General features: G+C 35.0%; 1 protein-coding gene and 1 long non-coding RNA gene across 4 annotated transcripts; one reads left to right on the top strand and one right to left on the bottom strand.

Moving 5' to 3' along the window:
* On the bottom strand, positions 1,471–13,995 carry LOC109825192 (autophagy-related protein 9). Of its 3 annotated transcripts, XM_020391967.1 has the most exons (11): positions 13,753–13,995; positions 11,252–11,340; positions 10,575–11,141; positions 10,167–10,487; positions 8,872–9,094; positions 7,138–7,317; positions 6,837–7,043; positions 2,916–2,993; positions 2,759–2,829; positions 2,535–2,645; positions 1,471–2,429 (listed from the first exon to the last, which is right to left on the bottom strand). In XM_020391967.1, exons 2-11 carry the CDS (start codon positions 11,281–11,283, stop codon positions 1,583–1,585), a joined length of 2,637 nt encoding a protein of 878 aa, XP_020247556.1. In that variant the 5' UTR covers positions 11,284–11,340; positions 13,753–13,995; the 3' UTR covers positions 1,471–1,582. The 3 variants fall into 3 exon arrangements, with proteins under 3 accessions (XP_020247556.1, XP_020247559.1, XP_020247558.1); XM_020391970.1 differs by lacking the exon at positions 11,252–11,340; XM_020391969.1 differs by lacking the exon at positions 11,252–11,340 and having other exon boundaries at positions 10,575–11,211.
* LOC109826092 lies at positions 16,278–23,223 on the top strand. Its single transcript, XR_002243187.1, has 5 exons — positions 16,278–16,529; positions 16,646–16,699; positions 20,644–20,709; positions 22,454–22,651; positions 22,748–23,223. It is a non-coding gene; the product is annotated as an uncharacterized LOC109826092 (long non-coding RNA).

A 23,347-nucleotide genomic window follows, 5' to 3' on the forward strand; every position in this document is an offset into this window, starting at 1 on the left:
CTAACACGACTCAAATAAATATCGCAGTCAGATCGTCTGGCTTGCAATTCCTTGGTTGTATTCAATCTGTTCATAATTGTTACCCCAGTGTGACTAAGCGCTTGGAATTAATAAACTTTTGGGTTGACAGGGGGTTTCATTTATAAATATGAAGATTTGGAGTTATAATACAAAATTAAGAAAGATTTTAGGGTCTAATATGACAAAACTCTATTTTAATAACGTTATTTCAACTAAAAATATATGGAGGTACATATTACTTGTATGATGATGCGGACGTCAAACGTACAGTTTACAAAGAAAATAGGGTCTAACATGATAGAAAACCATAAAGTTCTTGCTAATCCATTTGGCCAAAATTGAACTAGTTTTATTTAGCTCAAGAAGAAATTTTCAAACTAAACACATTCTTAATTTTATTCTCCAAATTCGACCCACTTCAAACTTAATTATGAAAATCAACCAACTTTCTCGTCACGTTAGCATCATGACCAAAAAGTTGGTCGATTTTTTTTAAAACGCGATCCTAATTAGTCGGGGTTGGCAACCCCGACTATTTTAGACATCGCCGACAATTTGGCAACCTAATTAGTCGGGGTTCGAAACGCTGACTAATTTAGCACTTATTTAAATTGGTCGGGGTTCTGGGGTTGGGAACCCCGACCATTTCGAAATGCCTAATTCGAGCTCATGTCATTATTTTGTCGAAGGTCCAAAATAGTCGAGGTTGCCAACCCTGACTATTTAGGTTGCCAAATTGTCGGCGAGGTCCAAAATAGTTGGGGTTGCCCACCCCGACTTATTAGGATCGCATTTAAAAAAAATCGATCCACTTTCTGACCGCGATTTTGACGTGACGAGAAAATTGGTTGATTTTCGTAATAAAGTTTGAATATGGTCGAAATTTGAGATTAAAATTATAAATGGGTTTATTTAGAAATTTTCTTCTTTAGCTCAATTTCTAGCCTCTAAACTAGTTTTCTATTGGACCAATCTCCGTATGGACTAACTCCAGTCTAGTTAATTAAAAATTGCATCAGTCATAACCTACATTTAAAACATAGGGCTTGTTTGGCAACCTCAAAAAATGAGGCTAGAACTAAATCTGACCCAATTTTGAGTAAAAACCCTGATTGGGGAAAACTATGCCAGAGTTGGCTGGGTTTCTCCTATGCCAAAAATAGTAACTTAAACATGTTCTTTTTTTTATCTAGCGCCCCACCCCTCCTCCCTCAGATAACAAAAAGAACTGGTTCTCAAAATTCGGCTAGAACCGATCCTGATCTAGTTGTGAAATGATTGTCAGACAGATGGTCAAATTTTGGGCATTGGTGAGCATTGGTGAGGCTTGGACGCAACCGGAGCTACTTTAGATTTGCCAATGAAAGATAGCGTCTTAAAACATCTCTTAACGTTTGATTGACAGCAAAAGCTAACTCTCACGTTGCAGACAATATAAAAATGAGAGAATGAAGCCAACACCCATACGTTTTCATAAACAGTTGATGAATTTATGTACAGAAAGAATGGTATCCTACGACGTAACAATAAATCCAAAGTCAACAATTACAAATTGTTCCTTTCACTGCACGGGATCATTGCTCCTGGGCAAAATCTTTACAGGAAGACTAACCAAAGGATTCCCAAATCCGCTGCTCCCCCCAACGTTCCTCTCAATATCATCAGCAAAGTGGAGGTCAAACCCATCATCATCATGATCCAAGCCATCATCATCGTCCATGTAATTAGTCCTCGACATTGAGCTACGGTTTCTCCAGTCTCTAGCTCGACCATCATCTGCTTCTTGCTCTCCCCAGCTTCTTTCTGAAGCATTTTCACTGTGGTAACTTGCGTTACGGTGACCAAAAACAGGAGGCGGCTCGAGAAAGCTGGCGACATGTGCCGATGAGTGGGGCCCGGATCGGGCCCACCATGGATTCCCAAGCGCTGGATCGCATGGATGAGAACTGCCGTCTTTGAGGAGAGGGCTCGATGTGGATGCCTCTAAATGAGACTGAAGTCTCTCGGGGATATTGCTAGATCCCCAAACTTCTCCTCCTGCAACTATATTACCATCAGTTTCCTTTGCCCATAATTGGTCCATAATTGGCTCAAAGGGTTTTGTTTCTTGGGATAAGGGTGTGCAGTCTTTAGATGAAGTGTAGTATAAATCCAATATATATGGTTGGTGGATACCATCTTGATCAGGTATATTGACGATATTGAGGAGGATATCCTTTGGGGGATATCTGTGGAACATTTCACTTTGGGTTCTTGAACTTTGGGCAAGTTCCCAGGGTTGGCTTGGTGAAGGGTAGTTATGACGATGGAGATTTTGTTGCACTTGTTGATCCTTGAACTTGCAAAGTGTGGCTAAGAATTTCCGACCATGAATGCTTGGTTCCCAGGATGGATATGCGCTTTGAAAGCTGTATAAAGGAGTAAGATCATGTAATGGCAAAGATAACAAAAGATTTGAACTTGTGTAATCTAAAAAGGTGCCATTATGGATTTTGAATTGACAGCATACATACCTCAAGAATGATTTCTCCATTTTACCCTGGGAACTCCTCGTTTCTCTTGGTGCGTCAAATGGCGAACCATACTTCTTGTTTCCGTGGCTTTCAAAGTTAAATGCACTAAAGCTACAAAAGACATCAGGGAAAAAGACTTAAGTCGACAGATTGATACAATGTATCAAACAGGAACAAGCACAAAATAGAAAGAAATCTTTGGGTGTGGTAGACAAGTGAATAACCTGCAAACATGACCAACACCCTCAATATCCACTGTGAAGTCTGAGATGAAGCGCAGGATATCGTCTACACGCTGTAAAATTAGAAAAAGGTCACATGATACATAAACTGCATATAGCTAGATAACGTGAATATCTTCGAAACTGCTCCAAGATTTACCTTCGGGACGACAAAAATTAACAAGTAAGGAGTGACAAGGATTGAGGCCATCTCCTCCAGAAGCATCATTCCAGTGTACTGCAATAGTAGAAAGTCTTGTTAAGGTCTTACATGAAAATTAATATAATAGCAACTAGCATCTAGATATGCAAGATCACCAGTGTAAGTTCCAGGAGTAATCTAAATTATTTTTTTATCCAAACCATTGTCTAGGAAACAACTGCTTGCTAAAATCAAAAGATTGTAATGATGAATTCAACAATAGCAGAAGAGCATACAGAGAATTTTCACATCAACAAATAAGTGCTTCTCTCAAACTGCAAGTTATATTTAAGTCTTCTATATCTGGAATATTCCATTTCTTTTGGTGAAGAGCCTACTGACAAGTGCTGATGATGATGCAGACATCTTGTGTTTTACTTGCATAATTTGGATATTCATATAAAACAGGAGCTGCCATCACATCCATGCTGAGTTTTATACCCTTATGTGCAAGAGTATTTGATAAAGCAACTAGTAATAAATCCAATAGTTCCAGGAAGAAAAAGAAATTAAAGAGCACATCCAGTTCAGTCTAGAGCATGTATTTGATAGCATATCCTTTGTCTTTTTAGAACTGCTACCAAATGGAATATTAATTATTTAGATTCAACAATTCAAGGCTAAACTATCACTGCAACAGGACCCATATGTTTTAGATATACATGTACTAACAGCTTTCAAAACTTCTTTTTCCCTTCATTATAAGAGAGGATAAGAAATGATTGCATTTGTAGAAACCAGAGAGGTTACTTCTATTGAGGATAAAATGAGAGAGAAGAATCATTTGAGATGGTTTGCTTATGTGCAATGAAGACCCTTAAATGCACAAATTAGAAGAAATGACGATACTAGTTAATGGAGAAAGGAGTACTAGAGGCAGCCCTAAGAGTACTTGGTTGGAAGCTGTTAAAAAGGATATGGCGATGATTAACTTAATAGAGGAGATATCCCTCAAGAGCATTGAATGGAAGAGTGGGATTCATGTAGCAAGCCCACAGGGATAAAAGCTTTGTCGTCAGTGTTGTATTTGTCTTTAACTTTACTTATCTCTAGAGATACAATTGAGATTTCGCAAACGGGATATGACTTGTTTCAAGCTTTAAACCTTCGCCATTTCCTAATAGTTGTCAAGAAATATTATGTGGCCAAGTTTGATGCATATTACTATAGTAAAGACTATTTGGTTGTAAACCACAAGACTTTTGGGCATAATTGCCTTGCATTTTGCAACTTGCATCAGACCATTTATAACTGCACTATCAGTGGAAAAGTAAAACATACCTAAAACGAGTAAAATATCCCTTCATCAAAACAAAACAAGAAAAAGATAGCAGAAAAGGAAATAACAGATATTAATGCTTCTCAACGAGAGCAAATATTTTTTTCAGACAGTTGCAACAGAGTAAGAATTAACGAAAAGTACATGGGGGGGATTAGTTTATTTGATATTATTTGATATCAAAGCCTGGATCAGGTTGTTGCCTGGATAGTTGTGAATTAGGTGGACATATGATATGATTGATCATAAAAAGAAGAATCTTAGACAAGAAATCACATGATCAAATAATGGAAATGTGTCAGTCATATCTATGTTCTGAACTATTGATGCTTCCATTTCAGAAATCTTGTTTCCATAGCAGTATATAGGTCAGTTACCAACTTGAAGTTTTTCGTAACTTTATTGTTGCACGAGATATCCGGCAAGAAGAGGAAAGATTCGATAAAAGGAACAAAAAATTACTTAGTGCCTGAAGAAAGTTTCATTTCAAGTTACATTACAGATTTAGACATCCTCCTAAATCATTACGCACACTTCAAAATAAAGTGAAACCAAGGTTTTAAATGTAGGCCGACATGTCGGTTTGAAGGCTTGAGCGACACGACATGGGCGTTTTCAACTCGTATATCGGTTTTCAGGGCAAAATCGGAAATATCGGGGCCATATCAAGCATATCGACTGATTTTTCAGCTTTCAAAAATCGGCCAATATGACCCTTTTTTTTAATCTATTTTTTGTTATCGAGTTTGAGTTTAGTGATAAAAACTCAAACCCGTTTGACCTGTTCTCATGTTTAAGGGCTTCTTATAAACCCGATAGAAAGAAAAGAGAAAAATTACGGCTGCAGTGGACTTGGGAACCCATCACTCCTTTCATGAACGACGACGCCCTTTCCCCACCTCAATCTCGGCCCCCCATCGTCCATCTCCCGTTGCGCCCCGAAATCCGAACCCCAATCGAACCCGAGGGCGGCAGGGTATCCCATCGTCGGGATAAAGGGAAGAGGGTGGTCGGTGACTCATCCGAAGGAACCCGAGCAGACGAAGAAGAAGAGCCCCGACACTGCCTCCCTGCGACGTCCCGTCGCCTGCTCTGCCTCCCTGTGACGTCGGAATCCACCCATTGTCGGCGTCGCCTCTAGAATTTATAAAGTATGCTTATATTGAATTTAGGAATACTTAGATTACATTTAGGACATGATATTATACATATGAGTACCATCCGATATGACAATCTGATATTTAGTCAATGTCTCCCGATATATCCCCGGTTTCTGCTATCCGACATGGATTTCAGCCGTCCGACATGATCCCGACATCCGACATTTAAAACCTTGAGTGAAACCATTATAAAGTATGCTTATATTGAATTTAGGAATACTTAGATTACATTTAGGACATGATATTATACATATGAGTACCATCCGATATGACAATCTGATATTTAGTCAATGTCTCCCGATATATCCCCGGTTTCTGCTATCCGACATGGATTTCAGCCGTCCGACATGATCCCGACATCCGACATTTAAAACCTTGAGTGAAACCATAAGTGCGATGATTTACTTGTATCCAAAATTATGGCTTGGGTCAAATACCCATCAGTAAGGTGTTTGTCCTACGTTGCCATTGCCTTCACTTAAAGTAATTCAACACCCTCCATATCAAGAAAATTTTGAATATCTATTCCTGCGGAACCACGAATATTATTTAAATTGAAGCTGTCATGAGCTTAAAAAGGAAGGGGAAAGGATACTGCAGAAAGTGACTATATATTTGCAACGGTTACTAGCAAGTGGCGCATACTGTTGATTTCTGATTTCAGTTTCAAACAAATGATCACTTTATGAAGCCTCATCTACGTTGAAAATGCACCACATACTGATGCAACAATACTTGTACACTCCTTGTACACATAGGACACATCTGGAGCATTAACTCAATATTAAAATACATAAAATTTAAGTTTTTGACTCTTTTGGCACGCAACTACTATATCTAAAAAAAAGACCTCCTATGCATTGGATATGATTTTTCATGTGAGAAAAAACCATTAGCATTATACTTCCGTAAGCATGTCATTAAACTTGGATATATCTTGATACAGGATGCTATAGACATGAACTCTTCTAATGGACGTCATTCACATGGCTCAAAAAGCAGTTCAAAATGTGGATCTTGTCTTATGCAACAAAACTAGGATTAAGTTATCATAATCCAATATTTGATATTCATGCAGAGTAAAGGTGACATCCATGTTTACATTTGTGTGATTGCACCACTATATCCTAACCTTAACACATTAACTTGTCAACATGAATTTTCATGTGTATTATATTTTGTTCCAAAGAGTGCACATATCCTTCACTTTCTCGGGCCTGACATATCAACATATCTGTAACAATAACATATCTTATTTGTTTACTATGGCCTGTGCCCAAGTAAACAGCCTATCACTTAGAAAATTTCAGGTATTACGGTGTCATCCATCCCTGTTGCCCTAATATTACTCACAATAACATTGCATGACATAGAGCCACATTTCGTAGGTAAGCTAACAGATCACATTGTGGTAACAACAAAGAAAGAATATAATTATACCTGAAACAAGGTTTCAAACTCTTGCCGAACTGAATCGCAGTTTTCTTTACCTCTCCATTTCCTTGGCATATAATGTGTTTGCTGACAAACAAGAGACATTGCCCCCTGAGGATCAAGGACTTGAAGCTCGTCAGCCACAGCAGCCCGGCTTAAAGCAGTCACAGTCCCAAAAACAGCAGCATACCAAAATAAATTACGACCAAAGATCTGCAAATCAATTCCAATGAAAAGTCAAGCCTAAAATTGTCCCAAAAAAAGAATGGTAAAATACAAGGTAAAGTGACCTTATACAAAGCCCTACATGACCCTCGAGGAGAGACTCGTCCAGGAATGCAATGATGATCAATATTGCAGCAAAGCCACCAGAAACAAAAGATATGAACTTGGCAATTATAGAGATAAGAGGTGACGGAAACTGCTTTAGGTAATCTGAGGCATGAACCACACTATTGTTCATGCGATGCTTGAACAAATGGTCGACCTGAATATACATGGAAACAATAGAAATAAAAGAATCAGCTGAATCTTGAGATCATTTAAAGCCTAATATCTATTGTTCCAAGAAGTGTATCAGCATGAATAAGATTAGAAAAAATTTTAAAAAAAATAAATGTCTGCAGCCATACAAAGCAAGAAAAGGCATTATCGTTAAGCCCAAGTAACCGCAAAAACTATTCAGCTTTTTCATGTCTTCCAACTCAGGTAATTGCCAGGAAAGGAAATACCTTAGCGGTACTTGGGAGTGGCACCAACAGAAACTAACGTATTGAATCAGTGTAAATATAGACAAGAATTGAAAGCAACCACTCCGTGAGTTTATTTACAAAAAAAGAGGATGTTAAATGATCCACAAGCACAGTATGTACTCTTCAAGTCTAAGAATTTAGAAGGATAATTAATAACTGATGTATCAAGTGCAAGAACACCCTTTACTGTATTCAATACATCTTAAGAAAATAGACTTCTGAAACATACTATATACTGAAATTTTGACCAAAAATTGCAAACTTTGGTTTTCAGATATGATGTTCCAGCATGCTCGCACACACACTCAAAAGAATTTAATCATTCAAACGTCACAGTTTTAGGGATATCAAGGTATCTGGACAAACAATTTGGACGAGCAACACAATTCATTGTTACCATATAGCAACAAGTTTATATGAACATTCCCAGCACAACATATACAGGCAAAAACTAATAATTACATTGCAGATCACTTCAGAAACAATGGTTAGAGAGAGAGAGAGAGAGAGAGAGAGAGAGAGAGAGAGAGAGAGAACCTTAATTGCTAGTACACTACACATTACTATGAACCAACGGTGATTTTCAGGTTTCTGGGACAAATAATCTGGACAAGCAACTCAATCCATATTCCAACATAAACACGAGCTTAGACAAATATTGCTAACACAAAGTGTAAGAACAAAAATATTAAGTATATTGCAGATCACTTCAAAAACAATAGTCATAAAAAAATCCTCCTAACTACTAGCACACTACATTACTAGGAATCAACTATTATTTTCAGGGGTATCAAGGTATTTAAGTCGAATAACCTGGACAGGCAACACTATCCATCGTTATAATATAACAGAAAGGTTATACGATAATCCCAACCTAAAGTATAGGGAGAAAAGGAATAACTATATTGCAGATCACTTCAAACAATGGTCATGAGAAAAATCCCCTCAACTGTTAGCACCCTACACAATACTAGGCGTCAACTGTAATTTTGTCAAGAAATGAATGATCTTTATCATGCCATTAATAATTGTATATAGGATACAGAAAATATAGCTTGTACGTGTACATACATACTTTAATTATGAAATCATCACCTCTGTTGCAGCTATAATATTCTTTTTGAGGAAAATTATGCAGTTATAGTATACTAATAAAATACATAACAAAAATCTAAAACAAACACCTTAAATAAGAAAAAGAAGAAACTGCTGCAAGCGCATAATAGAAGCAGGTTAAGTATTGAACATCTGATGTTATATCTTTAATTCATAAAGGAGACAACAGTTACCTCATTGAACTCCCGGAAAATCCACCTGGATAAGTTAGACCATCTCCGAGATGATGCTATGCTTGGATGATTGTAAAATTGTTCAGCATGTCGGAGAAAAAGGTATACCAACATAAAGATGACAAGGCATGGTGATAAGAGAAACATTCCAATACCAACCACTACAAGTCTCTTTCTCAGTAATGAAGGGTTTGTGATGAAATCCCTCTGAATACAGAATTTACTGCAAGGGTGGAAATCAACCATTATAAATCAAAATAACAACAACTACCTCTTTCACATTAAATAAACATAACACCATGAATATGGGAATCTCATATGAAAACATTGGGTTACTGCTGTTCCAATGCAAATGCCAGGATTGTAGGCTCCTAATTGTTACTTTCACAATAGAATCCTAGCTTCAAAAAACAGTACACTAATGCAAGCTATTTCTAAATGAAAAGTATAAATCCCAGAGATTATAAGAACTGTGTATATATTCTCGTACCTTTGGGCCACCCCTTCTAGTCACACATGATAGACAGATGAATTATATTAGTTTCCAAGTCATACCAAACATATAATAATATATGTAAAATCAGGGGACTGTTGTATGTTGCATAGATTATATTTGGTTAGCTTAGCTATTAACCAGATCCAATCCTCTTATGTATAGAATATGATATGAGCCGTAAATCTAAATCCAGTTCATTGCTGATTAAATGTGTCAAATTTTATCTTCTCCCAAACCTTAGCATTTAAACTTGAAGAAGCTCGCCAAGGGGAAAAGCAGAGTGTATCAGAAGCATAATAAATAAAGCCAAATAAATTACACGGTCAATATAATTCCTTCTTTGTTTTCCTTTAAGGAGTTCAATAATGAAGAATTTGCTTTCATGGTGTGACAATTTCCTAAAACTTGAGATGAGATGTACATATCTGTTATTGGATTATATATTTGACGGCCAAAGCATAAGTCTTTAGGTCTTTTTAGGTCTTATATTAAACATAAAGTACTTCTAATAGCTGATAAAGGATATAGCATAAAATAATAGGAAAAGATGATAGACAAGATAAGGAAATATATGTGATCAAGGAACATATGACATGCAGGAACGAAGGTGGAAAGACATGGCCCAGTAGTTTGATACGAATATATAATAGAGAACAAATAAGCATTCTCAACTAGTTTCGTACACTGTCACCAACTAATTTCAATGCATGCATTGTGCTATATTCTGTAACCATTATTCCACATTCTAAAATGTCAAGTGAAAACCTTAGTTAAAGATATGATGAAGATAGAAGCATACCTATCAAACATGCTATTGAATATACACCAATTTAGGGTCCATTCAAGAGTCTTTGGTAGTATTAAACGATTTCTCCTTCCATTTGCTCTAGAATTGACAGTTGGCCCAGCTCCAGGGACCCAATGACGGATTGGAAAAGCAAGAACACCTTTATTGAGCATCCCGATCAAATAGTTCTCCTTGCGCATTATTCGCATCACCACTTCATGTGCAGAGAGATCCTTCACCACACAAAGTTGATGCAACTTCTGCAGTTGAACAACCTTTTCTAAAATTGTTGGCCAAGGTGTTGTTTGAATTTCCCTATCTGTAACATTGAGGCTGGAGAAGAAACCAAAGATATTCAAAATGCTGGCTATCAATGATCCAAAAAGAAAAGTGTGCACCAAAAATAAAATGCTAACTTACTTCTGATAATAGAAGTGGCGGACCTTCAGTGTGTTTGTGAACTGCACAAAGAACTTTAAAAAATTGAAAAGTCCATAGATGATCAAAATAACCATGGACCCAACAATAACAATTTTCGAAAACGTTAAAGGAACTAATGGATGATGGTTAATCGCCTCCTTTGCCAGATCACAAGGCTTTTGACCAGACTCAACTGCTTCCATGCCACACTTCACATTGCGTAGGGCGTGCCAATCAACAACCAATAAGAAAAACCAAATAAAGGTGGTCACAAAAATCACAGTTAGGAGCTCTACTATCCATTTGATTACAATGCATAGAAGTCCTTTCTCCCGATAGTAATTATAAAGCCTTTCAAAGAACAGGTCTAAATCAGCAATTGTTTCTGACTTCAGGCCTTCATCGTTGAGAAGTCCAGATGGGCTTTCACTACCAGCACTTGACAGCCTTCGGTATTCAGACAATTCTATCTCGGGAGGTTCATCATTAAGCAATTGAGTGGTAAGTGAAGACTTGTCTCGCCAGTGCCATTTGAATATACTGGGAGCAAAAGCACCCTTTGGCACACTGGACATCATTCATAAAAATTCAGAGCAAGAAAAAGTAGCCAGCCCATGCCACTAATTAATCATCCGAACTACAAAGTAAAAGGGTAAAAGTAAGACATAATGACATACAATGAACCGTATGCCAAAGAAGGTCTTTCCATATGCAAAAAAGGGAGGGGGAAAAAGAAGTTCTGGAAGAACTTAGCCGTCTTAATTGCCTGAACAAAAAGAAATGTGATATTGATGGAAAAGGCTATAGCTGAAAAAGAAAATTAAAAAAACCAAGTCTAAAAATGAATGGACAAAAAGATAATTGCAGCAAAGAAAAAAGTGGTCCAAAGCAAAGAGGGGAAATAATGCTGCTGGCTATTTACTATGCTTACTAACGAGTTCCATATATTTGGCATGTTTATAACTCTTAAATTTGGGGGGGAACTCAATGATTGAATTACTGCAATGCTAGGTTGCATAGTATGAGTACCTGATATGCAAAAGAAATTATCAAGACTTCTGAGTTGGAGACTAATATCAACAACTGATACAGATACCATAACTCCAAAGAGAAAAAAAAAACAAACTAAATGTTCCCGAAATGGAAAAAGATTTTTGACTCTCATTAATTGTATTTATACTATTAGGATATTTTTCCAACACATTCTTTATACCAGTTTCACTTACCTAGGAAACTCACATGCCTTGGTATTAGGCATTTGGAAACGCTAAAAATAAATATTTGGAGAAATTAGTTTCTATTGGTAAGAAAAAACTTTTGCATAACCATGTATATACAAATCAAATCTTGAAAATTTAACTTACGTAAACTGCTGAATGAAGAATGAATATTAAGAACTTCTACAATTGTCAAACGAAAATTGGACTCGAGACCATCTAAAAACAGAGACATGCTTATATTTATATTATTTTAATATATATAGAGCAAGGATTATATTTATATGAAAGTAACTACCCTATCTGAATATGTACTATATTACCTATTTTGCATTTTGTTAGAATTAATATAAATATATCCCTCAGCCCACACACATCTTTGAAGCTTTGGTCTGATGGTTAGAGGACTTAATTTAAAATGATATCAGAGGACTTAATTTAAAATGATATCAGAGCCAGTGTTGTCAATGTGCGAGGCGCAATGCGAGGGGCAAAGCATCTTTACGCACACATGCGCAAGGCACAACCCAATGCGCGTACGTGAGTGATGCGAGGTGCACACCGCATACGTAATTTTTCAAGATACATAATCAAGCATGAAAGAACATGTTTAGGAGTTCACATAAAAATATATCAAGATAAATAATATCTTACTACAAAATCACAATATAAGGTCTTAATTTCTAATGCTAATACCTAACATAGTAGCAAAATTCATAAATTTTCATATCAAATGTCAAATCAAGACTAATATCCAAGCAAAGCATTAGTTATGGTCCTCAATTGAAGACCACTAAAAAGGCCTAATAGATTTATTTTGCTTTTTGGGATATGGATTATCGAGTATAAAGACTCGATTGAAATGGTAACAAACAAAACTATGAGGGTATGTATTACATGCATCCTGCGCAAAGTTAGGATGTAGGCGAGGCGCAATAGGCGCTGCTGCATCAAATACGAGGTGCTTCGCCACAGCCCCACATAGCAAAGCGCATGAGGCGCAGTGAGGCACGCGCATTTGAGAACATTGATCAGAGCAACATAGGTTCAAATCCCACCGATCACGAATTTAAAGCGGATCTTCTAAAATTTGACACTATCGCATAAGTCAAATTTCAACACATAAAAAGGGTGTTCAACCAACAGGAGCATGTTAGTCTTAATATAAATTATAACCCTCAACCCTCATAACATCAGAGTTTTGGTCTAATGGTTAGATGACTTAATTTAAAACATTTATCAACTTTTCTATTCAAGTGAAACGGATGGATCTTTCTTTAGAACATCCACTAATTTGTATCCCATAGATCTATCTAAATATTTTGCACTATTTATTCACATTCTTCTACTGATGAATTTGCATATAGTAACTTGAACATGAAAATTAATTTGGAAATGTATGAACTGAGTATGTTATAGACACACATGCATATATACAAGTTTTTAGAACAAAGTAGTGTACCTATATCACATACAACATCTGTATCCCACGATTCATTCTAGTAATTATGTTCTTCCTAGAAAACACAGATGTCAAAATCATCCCTTTATTTTTGCTTCCCTCCCTCTCTCTTGTTAGCTACCATCTTCACTATAGAACTCTGATACCAGTAGCGGCTAACATGTAGCAGCGTATGAATCGATTCAGCAGTATCTAAAAGGTGCACCTTTGGAACCCAATTTGTGCATTGTTATTTTGCACGTCTAAAAGAATCAACTTTGGAGTCTAATCTGATCATTATTATCATGCACAAAGTAAATTGAGAATCATAAGAATGCGACAGAGTGCTCTAAAGCTACAAGAAAGCATAGAACAAATTAGAAAGCTATCATCTTGTTCAAAAAACCCTAATTTCTCAAATAACCCCTAATCCAGACTAAAAAAATCCCAAAAAAATCTATAAAAATCAGAAACAGAAAAAAAAAACCTACTCTAAATTGGCGAAAAATTCAAAACTTACCTGACACTCATAAAATCCAAACTCCGCCGACGATGACAAATCGATCACAGGAAGGGAGGGAGAAAGAGAACAGATAGCTGAAGAATTACGGCAATAATAATCAAAGAATATTGAAATTGAATCGCTGCAATTTCGTGGTAATCGAAGAGACTATTGATTGTGGCTTTTTTTTTGGGGGGGTTTAAAAAAATAAATTTATTTGTACTTGTGTAAGCTTTCTCTATTTCGAGCTTTGGGTTGCTTATTCTTTCGGTCTCGGCGACGGCTGGGTATTAATCTGCATCGCTTTCGTGTGGGGACGGTAACGGGTTGGATTCCTTCGCTCTTATCGGATCCGGATTTGGGCATTCGGATTCGGGTTTGAGATGCTTTTATGGGAGCCACCCGAGTAGGGATGGCAAAATTGACCCAAAACTATTTGCCCACTCATTCCCACCCACTAAATGAACCATTCAAACCCACCCATTTAGTTAAATGGGTCATAAATGAGTGGGTATTGTTTTTATTAAAGATAAATGGGTCATAAATGTGCTGGCTATTACCTGCTCATTCGCCTATTTAGATGAGTATTCTTTAAAAAACACCCTCAAAGTTTCAACAACTACAAAAAATATTTTTAAAAGTTTAAAATTATAGAAAACACCTTAAAAGTAAACTAATGACCATCACACATAAAATTAGAAAATTACCAACAGCCCTTAAAATTTTGAGATTTGTAAACATCACCCTCAAAGTTTAAATATTATAAAAAACACCCCCAAGATTTAAAAATTACAAAAAATTCTCAAAACTTTCTAACCTCACAAATGACACATGAAATCATGAAATTTCCACTAAGCCCATATACATTTAAAATTTGCGAATAACACCCTCAAAGTTTTAAAAAATGAGAAAAACACTCTCAGGGGTTTAGAATTATAAAAACAACTCTGAAATTTCAAAACCTTGCTAAGGTACATGGAAATCCAAAAATTATCAGCAACCCCCTAAAATTTTATAATTTGCAAAAAAACACCCTTAAAGTTTAAAAACTTGTAAAAAACACCCTCAAGAGTTCAACATTACAAATTAATCTCAAAACTTTCTAAACTTGTAAATAACACATAAAATCTAAAAACTTTTAGCATTCCCCTATAAATTTAAAATTTGCAAATAATACCCTTATAGTTTTAAAAACTACAAAAAACATCATCAAGGATTTAGAATTACAAAAACCACCCTAAAATTTGAAAACCTACAAATGACACATAAAATCCAAAAATCACGAGCAACCCCCTAAAAATTTATAATTTGTAAAAAGCACCCTCAAAATTTAAAAATTACAAAAAAAAACACTCAAAAGTTTAAAATTACAAGGGGATGTTGGAGATTTCCAAATTTCATATGTCATTTGTAAGTTTAGAAAATTCTAAGAGTTTTATATAATTTTAAACTTTGAGGGTGTTTTTTATAATTTTTAAATTTTGAGGGTGTTTTTTACAAATTATAAATTTTCATGGGGTTGCTGGTAATTTTTAGATTTGACGTGTCATTTGTAGGTTTTGAAATTTCTGTGTAGTTTCTATAATTCTAAACCCTTTGAGGGTGTTTTTTGCATTTTTTTACTTTGAGGGTGTTTTTTACAAATTATATATATATAACTTTGAGGTGTTTTCTGCATTTTTTTACAATTTTTAACTTTGAGGGTGTTTCTTACAAATTATAATTTTTTAGGGGATGTTGGTAGTTTTTAGATTTTATGTGTCATTTGTAGATTTTGAAATTTTAGGGTAATTTTTTGTAATTCTAAACCTTTAAAGATATTTTTTGCGATTTTTAAAACTGTAAGGGTGTTATTTCTAAATTTTATATTTATAGGGGAATGCTGAAAATTTTTAGATTTCATATGTCATTTGTAAGTTTAGAAAATTCTAAAATTATTTTATAATTTTGAACTCTTGAGGGTGTTTTTTATAAGTTTTTAAATTTTGTGAGTATTTTTTACAAACTATAAATTTACAAGGTGCTGCTGATAATTTTTGGATTTCATGTACCCTAGTTAGGTTTTGAAAATTTATGGTTGTTTTTATAATTCTAAACCCTTGAGGGTGTTTTCCCCATTTTCTAAAACTGTTAAGGGTGTGTTTTGCAAATTTTAAATTTGTAGGGGATTGTTGAAAAATTTTAGATTTCATGTATCATTTATAAGTGTTGTCACTTGCCAACTTGATAGAGTTAATTAATAATTAATTTACTTGATGAATTTTGGGACTTTCTAATTTTTAGTAAGTTTTAATGATAACTTTAAATAAATTTCTAAGAATTGATTTTCAAAATAGTATACCCTATCCTAGTTTTAATTTAGATTTGACCTCTAAAACTTTTTTATATATAATAGTCCAATAGCTAAATGGATTATTGGGTCACACATGAACCACTTATCTATCTATCTACTCTTTAAAAGAGCCAGTTGCTGAAAAACTTTCTCATCCCCAAATTAACCTTCAACCATCTTAAATATACCCAATTTCTCCCTTAAAATCGTTTCATAAAATTCGTCAACAGCATCGGGAAATTCCACCTCCGTTACGCCTTCCTCTCCGCCAAAGCCGAAGAGATCATCGATTACCCATCTCTGAAGAAGCCGAAGCGTTACAGGAATTTGCAAAGATGAGGCTTATTCATCGGTTACCCTTCCTCGTCGAAGCCGAAGTGTTACAGAAATTTGCACAGATTACTATTTCTTCAGAATTTCCGCATTCATCTCCAAAGATTTCTGCATTTGGGCATTCAGTAAGGTATTTCTTCTTCGTCTTCACTCCTTTATACAAAACCCTAACTCTACCTATCCCCTTTTAGTTCTTCAGTCCTCTAATTTTCTTCTAAATTTGCCCTAATTTTCGATTTCCTACAGTTTCAAGCGACAAGGGTTTAAATATTCCAACAGCAGCTGGAACGACATTAGAAAGTAAGTTGAGTTGAATTGAGTTCTTTAAATTTTCAGTTTTTGATTTTGGTTGTGATTTCTTTCCTAAATTAGTTCTGTTTTCCAGTTATAACTTCTTTGGTATCTTATATGTGCTTGGGAATTGATTTCTTGATATGGTTTTGGATATGAAAGCTCTGAAGGTGGGGAAATATGGGGTTATTTTTTAAAAATTTTAGGTTTTGAGTGGTCAATTGCTGAGTCTGGTAGAGAAATCTCATGTCAGAAGTAGATTAGAACCATATCCTGCTAAAGGGGCAATTCCATTTTGAGGTTTGAGCGGGAAATGAGAGAGATTATCCCATGAGATGGTAAGTAATCAGAGACTGAGTTCTGAAAAGATGGTTTAAGTGTGTTGATATAGACATCTGTATTTACAGTTCATTCTCTTCTCGATGTTGTTACTTTTGGATGATGTCAGTATTGTAGGAGGTATGCTTTTATTAATAATCAGATGTAGTGTATTTAGGGAGGCTCATGTTTCATGACTTAAGTTGGGCCATATGCAAATTGCAAGCAGCTCTCCGGATACTTAAGCTGAGATGATCATATTTCCCAAATTAAAAACAATAGAAACTCATTCAATTTCTCACCAATAAATTAATGAAGATATAGATACGTATACAACACAAGTTTTCTAACTAACATCATCAACAAGGTATTGTTTCTCTAGGTCATATATCAAACTCTGTAAATTTGATGAGTAACAGGCAAGAGTATAGTCTTAGTCAAAACCACAGACTTGAATGTTATCCATTCTGAGGTTCTTGTTTACATAAATACCTAAATTTTGCTCCAAAGAAACATACCAAAAAGTTAGAATATACACTATTTTTACAAGGGAAAAGAAGAAAAGTGTAGATCCTTCTCTTTAGCACAACTTAGTCCTCTGATTACTGAACGCAAGAAATTGATAGCTGTCATCTCAAACGAGAACTTCTCACGTAATCAAAAAAATTATTGGGACTTTTCCTTATCCAATTACACAAACTTAAAAGTCAACATTTTAGCCAAAGAAAAGGTTAAGTGCACTCTAATACCTTAAAGTTTCGCCCATTTTCACTTTGAATACAAATTTTTAATTTCCCCCCAAAAAAATACCCCCAAAGTTTTACAATTCTTATAACTTTAATACCTCCTGTTACATAATCGCTCACAATTCTACTTAAAATGCACTATGTGATTATCACATGATAACATTTGGCCTTTTTACCCCCTAAAGTGAAAAGAAATTCCCTGAATGTTTTCTTCCTATTTCTGTTCTTTAACACTGCCCCTTCAAATTTAAAGATTCACTTTTCCAATAAGAAGTAGACTTAAATTTGGCATTGAACTGTAGCAGAAACACCATTGTTAAATGACATACTTTTCCAATAAGAAGTAGACTTAAATTTGGCATTGAACTGTAGCAGAAACACCATTGTTAAATGACATTCTCATAGAAAATATAAATCTGAACGATGGGCATTGAACTGTAGCAGAAACACCATTGTTAAATGACATTCTCATAGAAAATATAAATCTGAACGATGCTGTAATGGAAGCTATTAAAATTAAAAGTGGTTAACAGTATTGAACAGATGAAATGTCTGATACTATATGAGAAGTTCTCTGGTTCTTACTTTAGATATTTTTCATAGTAGTCTACACACAGTAAGTTTTATCTCGATTCTAAAACTATTTGCATTTAAATTACATGATTGCTACACTGTATCAGTCCCGTATCAGAAGTCTGATACATGTAGTTTAGTATCAGATTCGTGAATCTTAAATATCTCAGTGTAGTTACTAATATAAATATGTTTCATATATTTCGATGTTTACAGCTTGACACTGTAACTGACACAAAGCTTCTCGTGTTTCTATGTGTTATACACATGTCCACATATTATTGTTTCCATCTCTCTCAGAGAAATGCAAAAAGGTATTCGAGACACTGTAACTGACACAAAGCTTCTCGTGTGTTTCCATCTCTCTCAGAGAAATGCAAAAAGGTATTCGAGACACTGTAACTGACACAAAGCTTCTCGTGTAGTCTCACCTACTTGGGAATAATATTCTCTATAATAAAAGGGCGGAATAAAACGGACTGACTGCTGCTATTGGAAAGAAGAGTATTGAAATTAGGAAATTTTTAACACCATGCGAGAATTAATTGGATTTTTACTTCAGAACTTCCGATATAGTTTTATGTTTATTAAACTGTTAGCATTTGAAATATCTGATGCCAAATCAGTTCTGAATCAGAAATATGTCACATATTACTTAGTGTCGGATTCAGCCATGTTACATAGCTCATTCTCATTCCTACTTTGGATGCTGCATGAACCTAGAATTGGTTAGTATTTACAGCAGAGAGCTTAAGTTTCACAGACTATCGCTGAACTCATAAACCATTAATCCTAGCTGGTAAATGCCTTCATAAATCTACCAGATAACTATAGAAAGAAGTGTTAAATTGCAATTAACACATAAATCAAAACAACTTTTCAGCTAACTACTATATTTTCCAACCAATAAGGTTTAAAATGAACATCTGATAGGAATCTTTTGATCTCATCATAAATTTCATATCAAACATTTACCATGATCTACATGTTATGAACAACACATTTCTGAGACACATATCTATCTCAAATGGCTAAAACATGAATCTGACAATCTATTCCTTTACTAATCTTATTTAGCTAATTTTATTTATCTTTTGCTTAGATATATAATTCATGCTTTAGAACAGTTGGCATATTTGGAGTGTTTCATTGTAAGAACTTTTGTCCTCAGAACAACGGTGGTATATGTTTTTGTTTTCTTATTGCAGAACTTTTAAACTTTTAGATTTTGCATTACAATTTGTGTAAAATTTGTACGAATGTTCAAATAAAACAAGTTTTGCATCTGAGACGACTCATAACTAAGATGCTGGGTCAACTTCCTCAACTGCAATCCTTTTTTTGGATAAATTGTTAGTAGCAAATATTGGGGACTCGAGAGTCATTATGTGTAAGGGAGGAAAGGGTAAGTCCTCCTATAGTTGATCATTTTGGGTATTGGTATCTATTTATCTTTCAAGTGTTCAAATGATTTAAGGATTCATATATGCTTTAAATGATTGAGAAGTGTACATTTCCTCTAGAACTCAGACTCTTACTCGATCGATTGAGAAGTGTACATTTCCTCTAGAACTCAGACTCTTACTCGATCTATTGTACATGGGGTGTGAACCACACATAATATGCATCCATGTTCTTCTGTATGAACCCAAATCAAGATTCTATACTGGGCAGTGAGAGTTAAGACTCTTCAGTAACAAACCTGAATGAACTCTATTAGAGTCAGTAGTATAATAAACTAACCAAAAGTACCTAATGATCAATTATGTTTTGTAATATAATAATTACTTCAAAGATGTACCTAGAATGGGCCTGGAGATCCTCATCTCGGTACAAAAGGAGCTAGCCTGAACAAGAAGAGTCAAAGAATAGGTATTAAATTGTAAAGGCCAGCACAATTCAGTTCTTAGCCGATACTGCGGTGCTTTAATGGGTCTGTTCATATGCAGCATATAAGGAGTTGGTTGTTTCGGTTCTTACTTTATAAATACGTTTAAATTTAAGATTCTTTCTCCCTGATGATATAACTGAACTGAGGACCTATTTACATGGTGGCTTTGCCATCTCTGTGTTCATGACCTTTTGTTAATGTTAAAAGGTTTTTGAGTCTTAACTTGGACCATCATTTTCATGACTCTACTTGAAGAATGAGATTTCTCATATAGATATCAGCATCGGTTTACGATAATACTGAAGTGTTTCTTAACTTGATCTGATCATTCAAATTTCTAAAGATGTTTGTTGCCATTGTGTTTTAAGCATGAATAAACTTCTGCCCTTTTTTTTAATTTAACCCTTTATTATTGATTTCTATAGGTGGTTGAAATAAACAAGGGGAGCAAGGTTAAGTATGAGTTGGATAAAGCAAGTGGTCTTATCAAGGTTGGAAGAATATATGTTTCTTTCATCATGTCACAAAATTTAAAATCACATGAGCTCCGTAACATAAAATCATATTTCCATCTTTTACTATATTACTTGCAATACAATTTATTCATATGATGTTATACTGATACTTTTGCAATACATTTTGCGTATCCCCTTGTAGTCCATAGATTTGAATGCTGCAGGTGTGTTTTGGTCTCAAATATCAAATTGCCATGTCGACATGCATATGCATCTGATCTCTTTTCCTGAATCCTCACATGCATGTGTTTAGGTTTCGTCCCGCAAGAAGTAACAAAGAGCAGATTACATCCTGCACGTTAGCACCTTATCATATAATATTGCTTCTAACAGATGTTTAAATCTCCTTGCTGTAAGCAACTTGTTTATGACCATGTAGGAAAATTAAAAATAACAAATAGTAGTTTCTGTGTGATCAATAAGACAATAACTTGCTTGATGAAAAACAGGAAAATTAAAAATAACAAATAGTAGTTTCTGTGTGATCAATAAGACAATAACTTGCTTGATGAAAAACACAAGAATATTCCCTCTAACAAGCTAGTTTCTGTGTGATCAATAAGACAATAACTTGCTTGATGAAAAACACAAGAATATTCCCTCTAACAAGAAATTTTTATTCATTTTGGGGACTTCTTACTCTGTTTGTGAAAGTTTCTATGATGTAAGCCAATGAGCTTTCAAAAAAACTGGAAAGGGAGACCAAGAGTAGTGTTAGGTTCTAATTCTGCAGAAACAGAAAGGGAGTTTGGAAGAATAGACAACTTATGAATTTAAAGCTTATACCATAAAATATCACCCAAACAAGAAGGTTAAAACCAAATGGTGACAACCTAAGACAATGGGCCTCACACTGATAGAAAAATGCATCACTTTTGAAGTTAGACATGGTCTATAAAATCCCAATATCAAGCCAATGAACTATTATGAGACTTAATTACTTCAGAACATTGTTAAATGGTCTATAAAATCCCAATATCAAGCCAATGAACTATTATGAGACTTAATTACTTCAGAACATTGTTAAATGATCCTTATTTGTCAAAGTTCCACGCAATGAACTATTATGAGACTTAATTACTTCAGAACATTGTTAAATGATCCTTATTTGTCAAAGTTCCACGGGGGAAATGGCTTTGAAAATATCAAAACAATTCCTCGTACTAACCAGAAATAGACAATAGTAACTTGAGGATGCACAGATAAGCCAAGCATGGCTGACACATGATTCAGCAATGAACCAAACAAAGCAGGAAATTAAATGAAATACAATGAAATAACATGGAAAGTCAGACTAATATGAAGACCCTCCAATGTGTTTCCTTACCTTTAGTCGGAGTTTGCTGAGACTTGGTTGTAGCTGGGCCAATCCTCATTGGACTTGAAGAACAGTACATTCCATTCATTTCAGACATAGCACGTGTCTGTTCATTTAAATCTCCAAACCTAACAAAACCATAACCTCTGGAGTGGCCAGTGCTCCTATCAGTAACAATTTTAGCCCCCTTGACTGAAGGATAGTGGTTTTAGAAATAACATTGTTAAGAGTTGTGATAAGTATTCACCGTCTGAAATTGTTTTCTTATAGTCAAGTTGATTTGCTGCAAGTTTCATATATTGTTAAATTTACAATTTAGTATAATTCTATTTGTTCAACAATATAATTAATTTTTTATATGATTTTGGTTCTAATCATGCATAAACTTTTCTTTGTTTGCAGATGATGATGAAGATTAGCATTTATCCTGAGTTCTTTTGTTGCATTTCCTGCCCAGCTTCATTGCTTCATCCGTGTAAAGTTGCTTTCCTCTGCAGGGGTGTTGAAATTCCACCAGGGTTGTCATCATTTGTGTGTAGGCGAGTGTATGACATTGCAAACAAGTGTTTATGGTGGTTAACATACAAGTATTATATCAACGTGAGTTTTTTTTTTGAGTGGTTGCAGTACCTGTTGCTTTATTAAGATTATATTCACAAAACACAATTTTTCCTTGTCTATCCTTTAATTTCTCAGGAGCAACATGAAGAAGTAGATCATTTATTGGACAAGACCCGACTAGAAATGCATGCAGCAGTGCAATCAGGAGATTGTTCTCCAAAACCATTGAATGGTCCAACATCAACTCAGAAGTTAAAATTAGATACTCAGAGTCGGCAGAATAGTAGCATTTCCTTCCCTGCACAGGTTAAGGAAAAGAAGAGGAAGAGAGGGGTGATGAGGGAACAAAACCTATTAAGCGAGAAGGTCCTACTAAGCTGGAGGATGGTGAATCTGACAGTTCTAGACTCAACAAAATGGCAAAATCTGAGATTGTAAAAATAGCAGAAAAAGGGTCGCTAATAACAACAGAAGGTGTTGACAAACTGGTGCATTTGATGCAACTAGATAAGAATGAGAAAAATTTATTTGTCTGATAGGATATTGTTTGCATATGTTGGATGATTGTGAAAAAATATGCTTCCAGAAGTTGCATTGGATAATTTTTTCCCCTGTTTTTGGCCTTGCTGGAAATGTTCAATACAATCCGTAGAAAATTTCTAATTTACTTCATATATAGTAATTTCAAATATGAGATTGACATTCTATTGCAATAGCAAGAAGGATGTCTATTCT

This window comes from Asparagus officinalis, chromosome 10 (assembly GCF_001876935.1).
Source record: "Asparagus officinalis chromosome 10, Aspof.V1, whole genome shotgun sequence".
Classification (NCBI taxonomy): Eukaryota; Viridiplantae; Streptophyta; class Magnoliopsida; order Asparagales; family Asparagaceae; genus Asparagus; species Asparagus officinalis.

Excerpts from the sequence above, each read along its gene's own strand:
- LOC109825192 (XM_020391967.1), bottom strand. The coding sequence starts at position 11,283 with ATGGAAAGACCTTCTTTGGCATACGGTTCATT. Across the intron at positions 7,318-8,871 it reads TTTTCCGGGAGTTCAATGAG|GTCGACCATTTGTTCAAGCA; the intron begins GTAACTGTTGTC and ends ATGTATATTCAG. Across the intron at positions 2,994-6,836 it reads AGTTTGAAACCTTGTTTCAG|TACACTGGAATGATGCTTCT; the intron begins GTATAATTATAT and ends CTACTATTGCAG.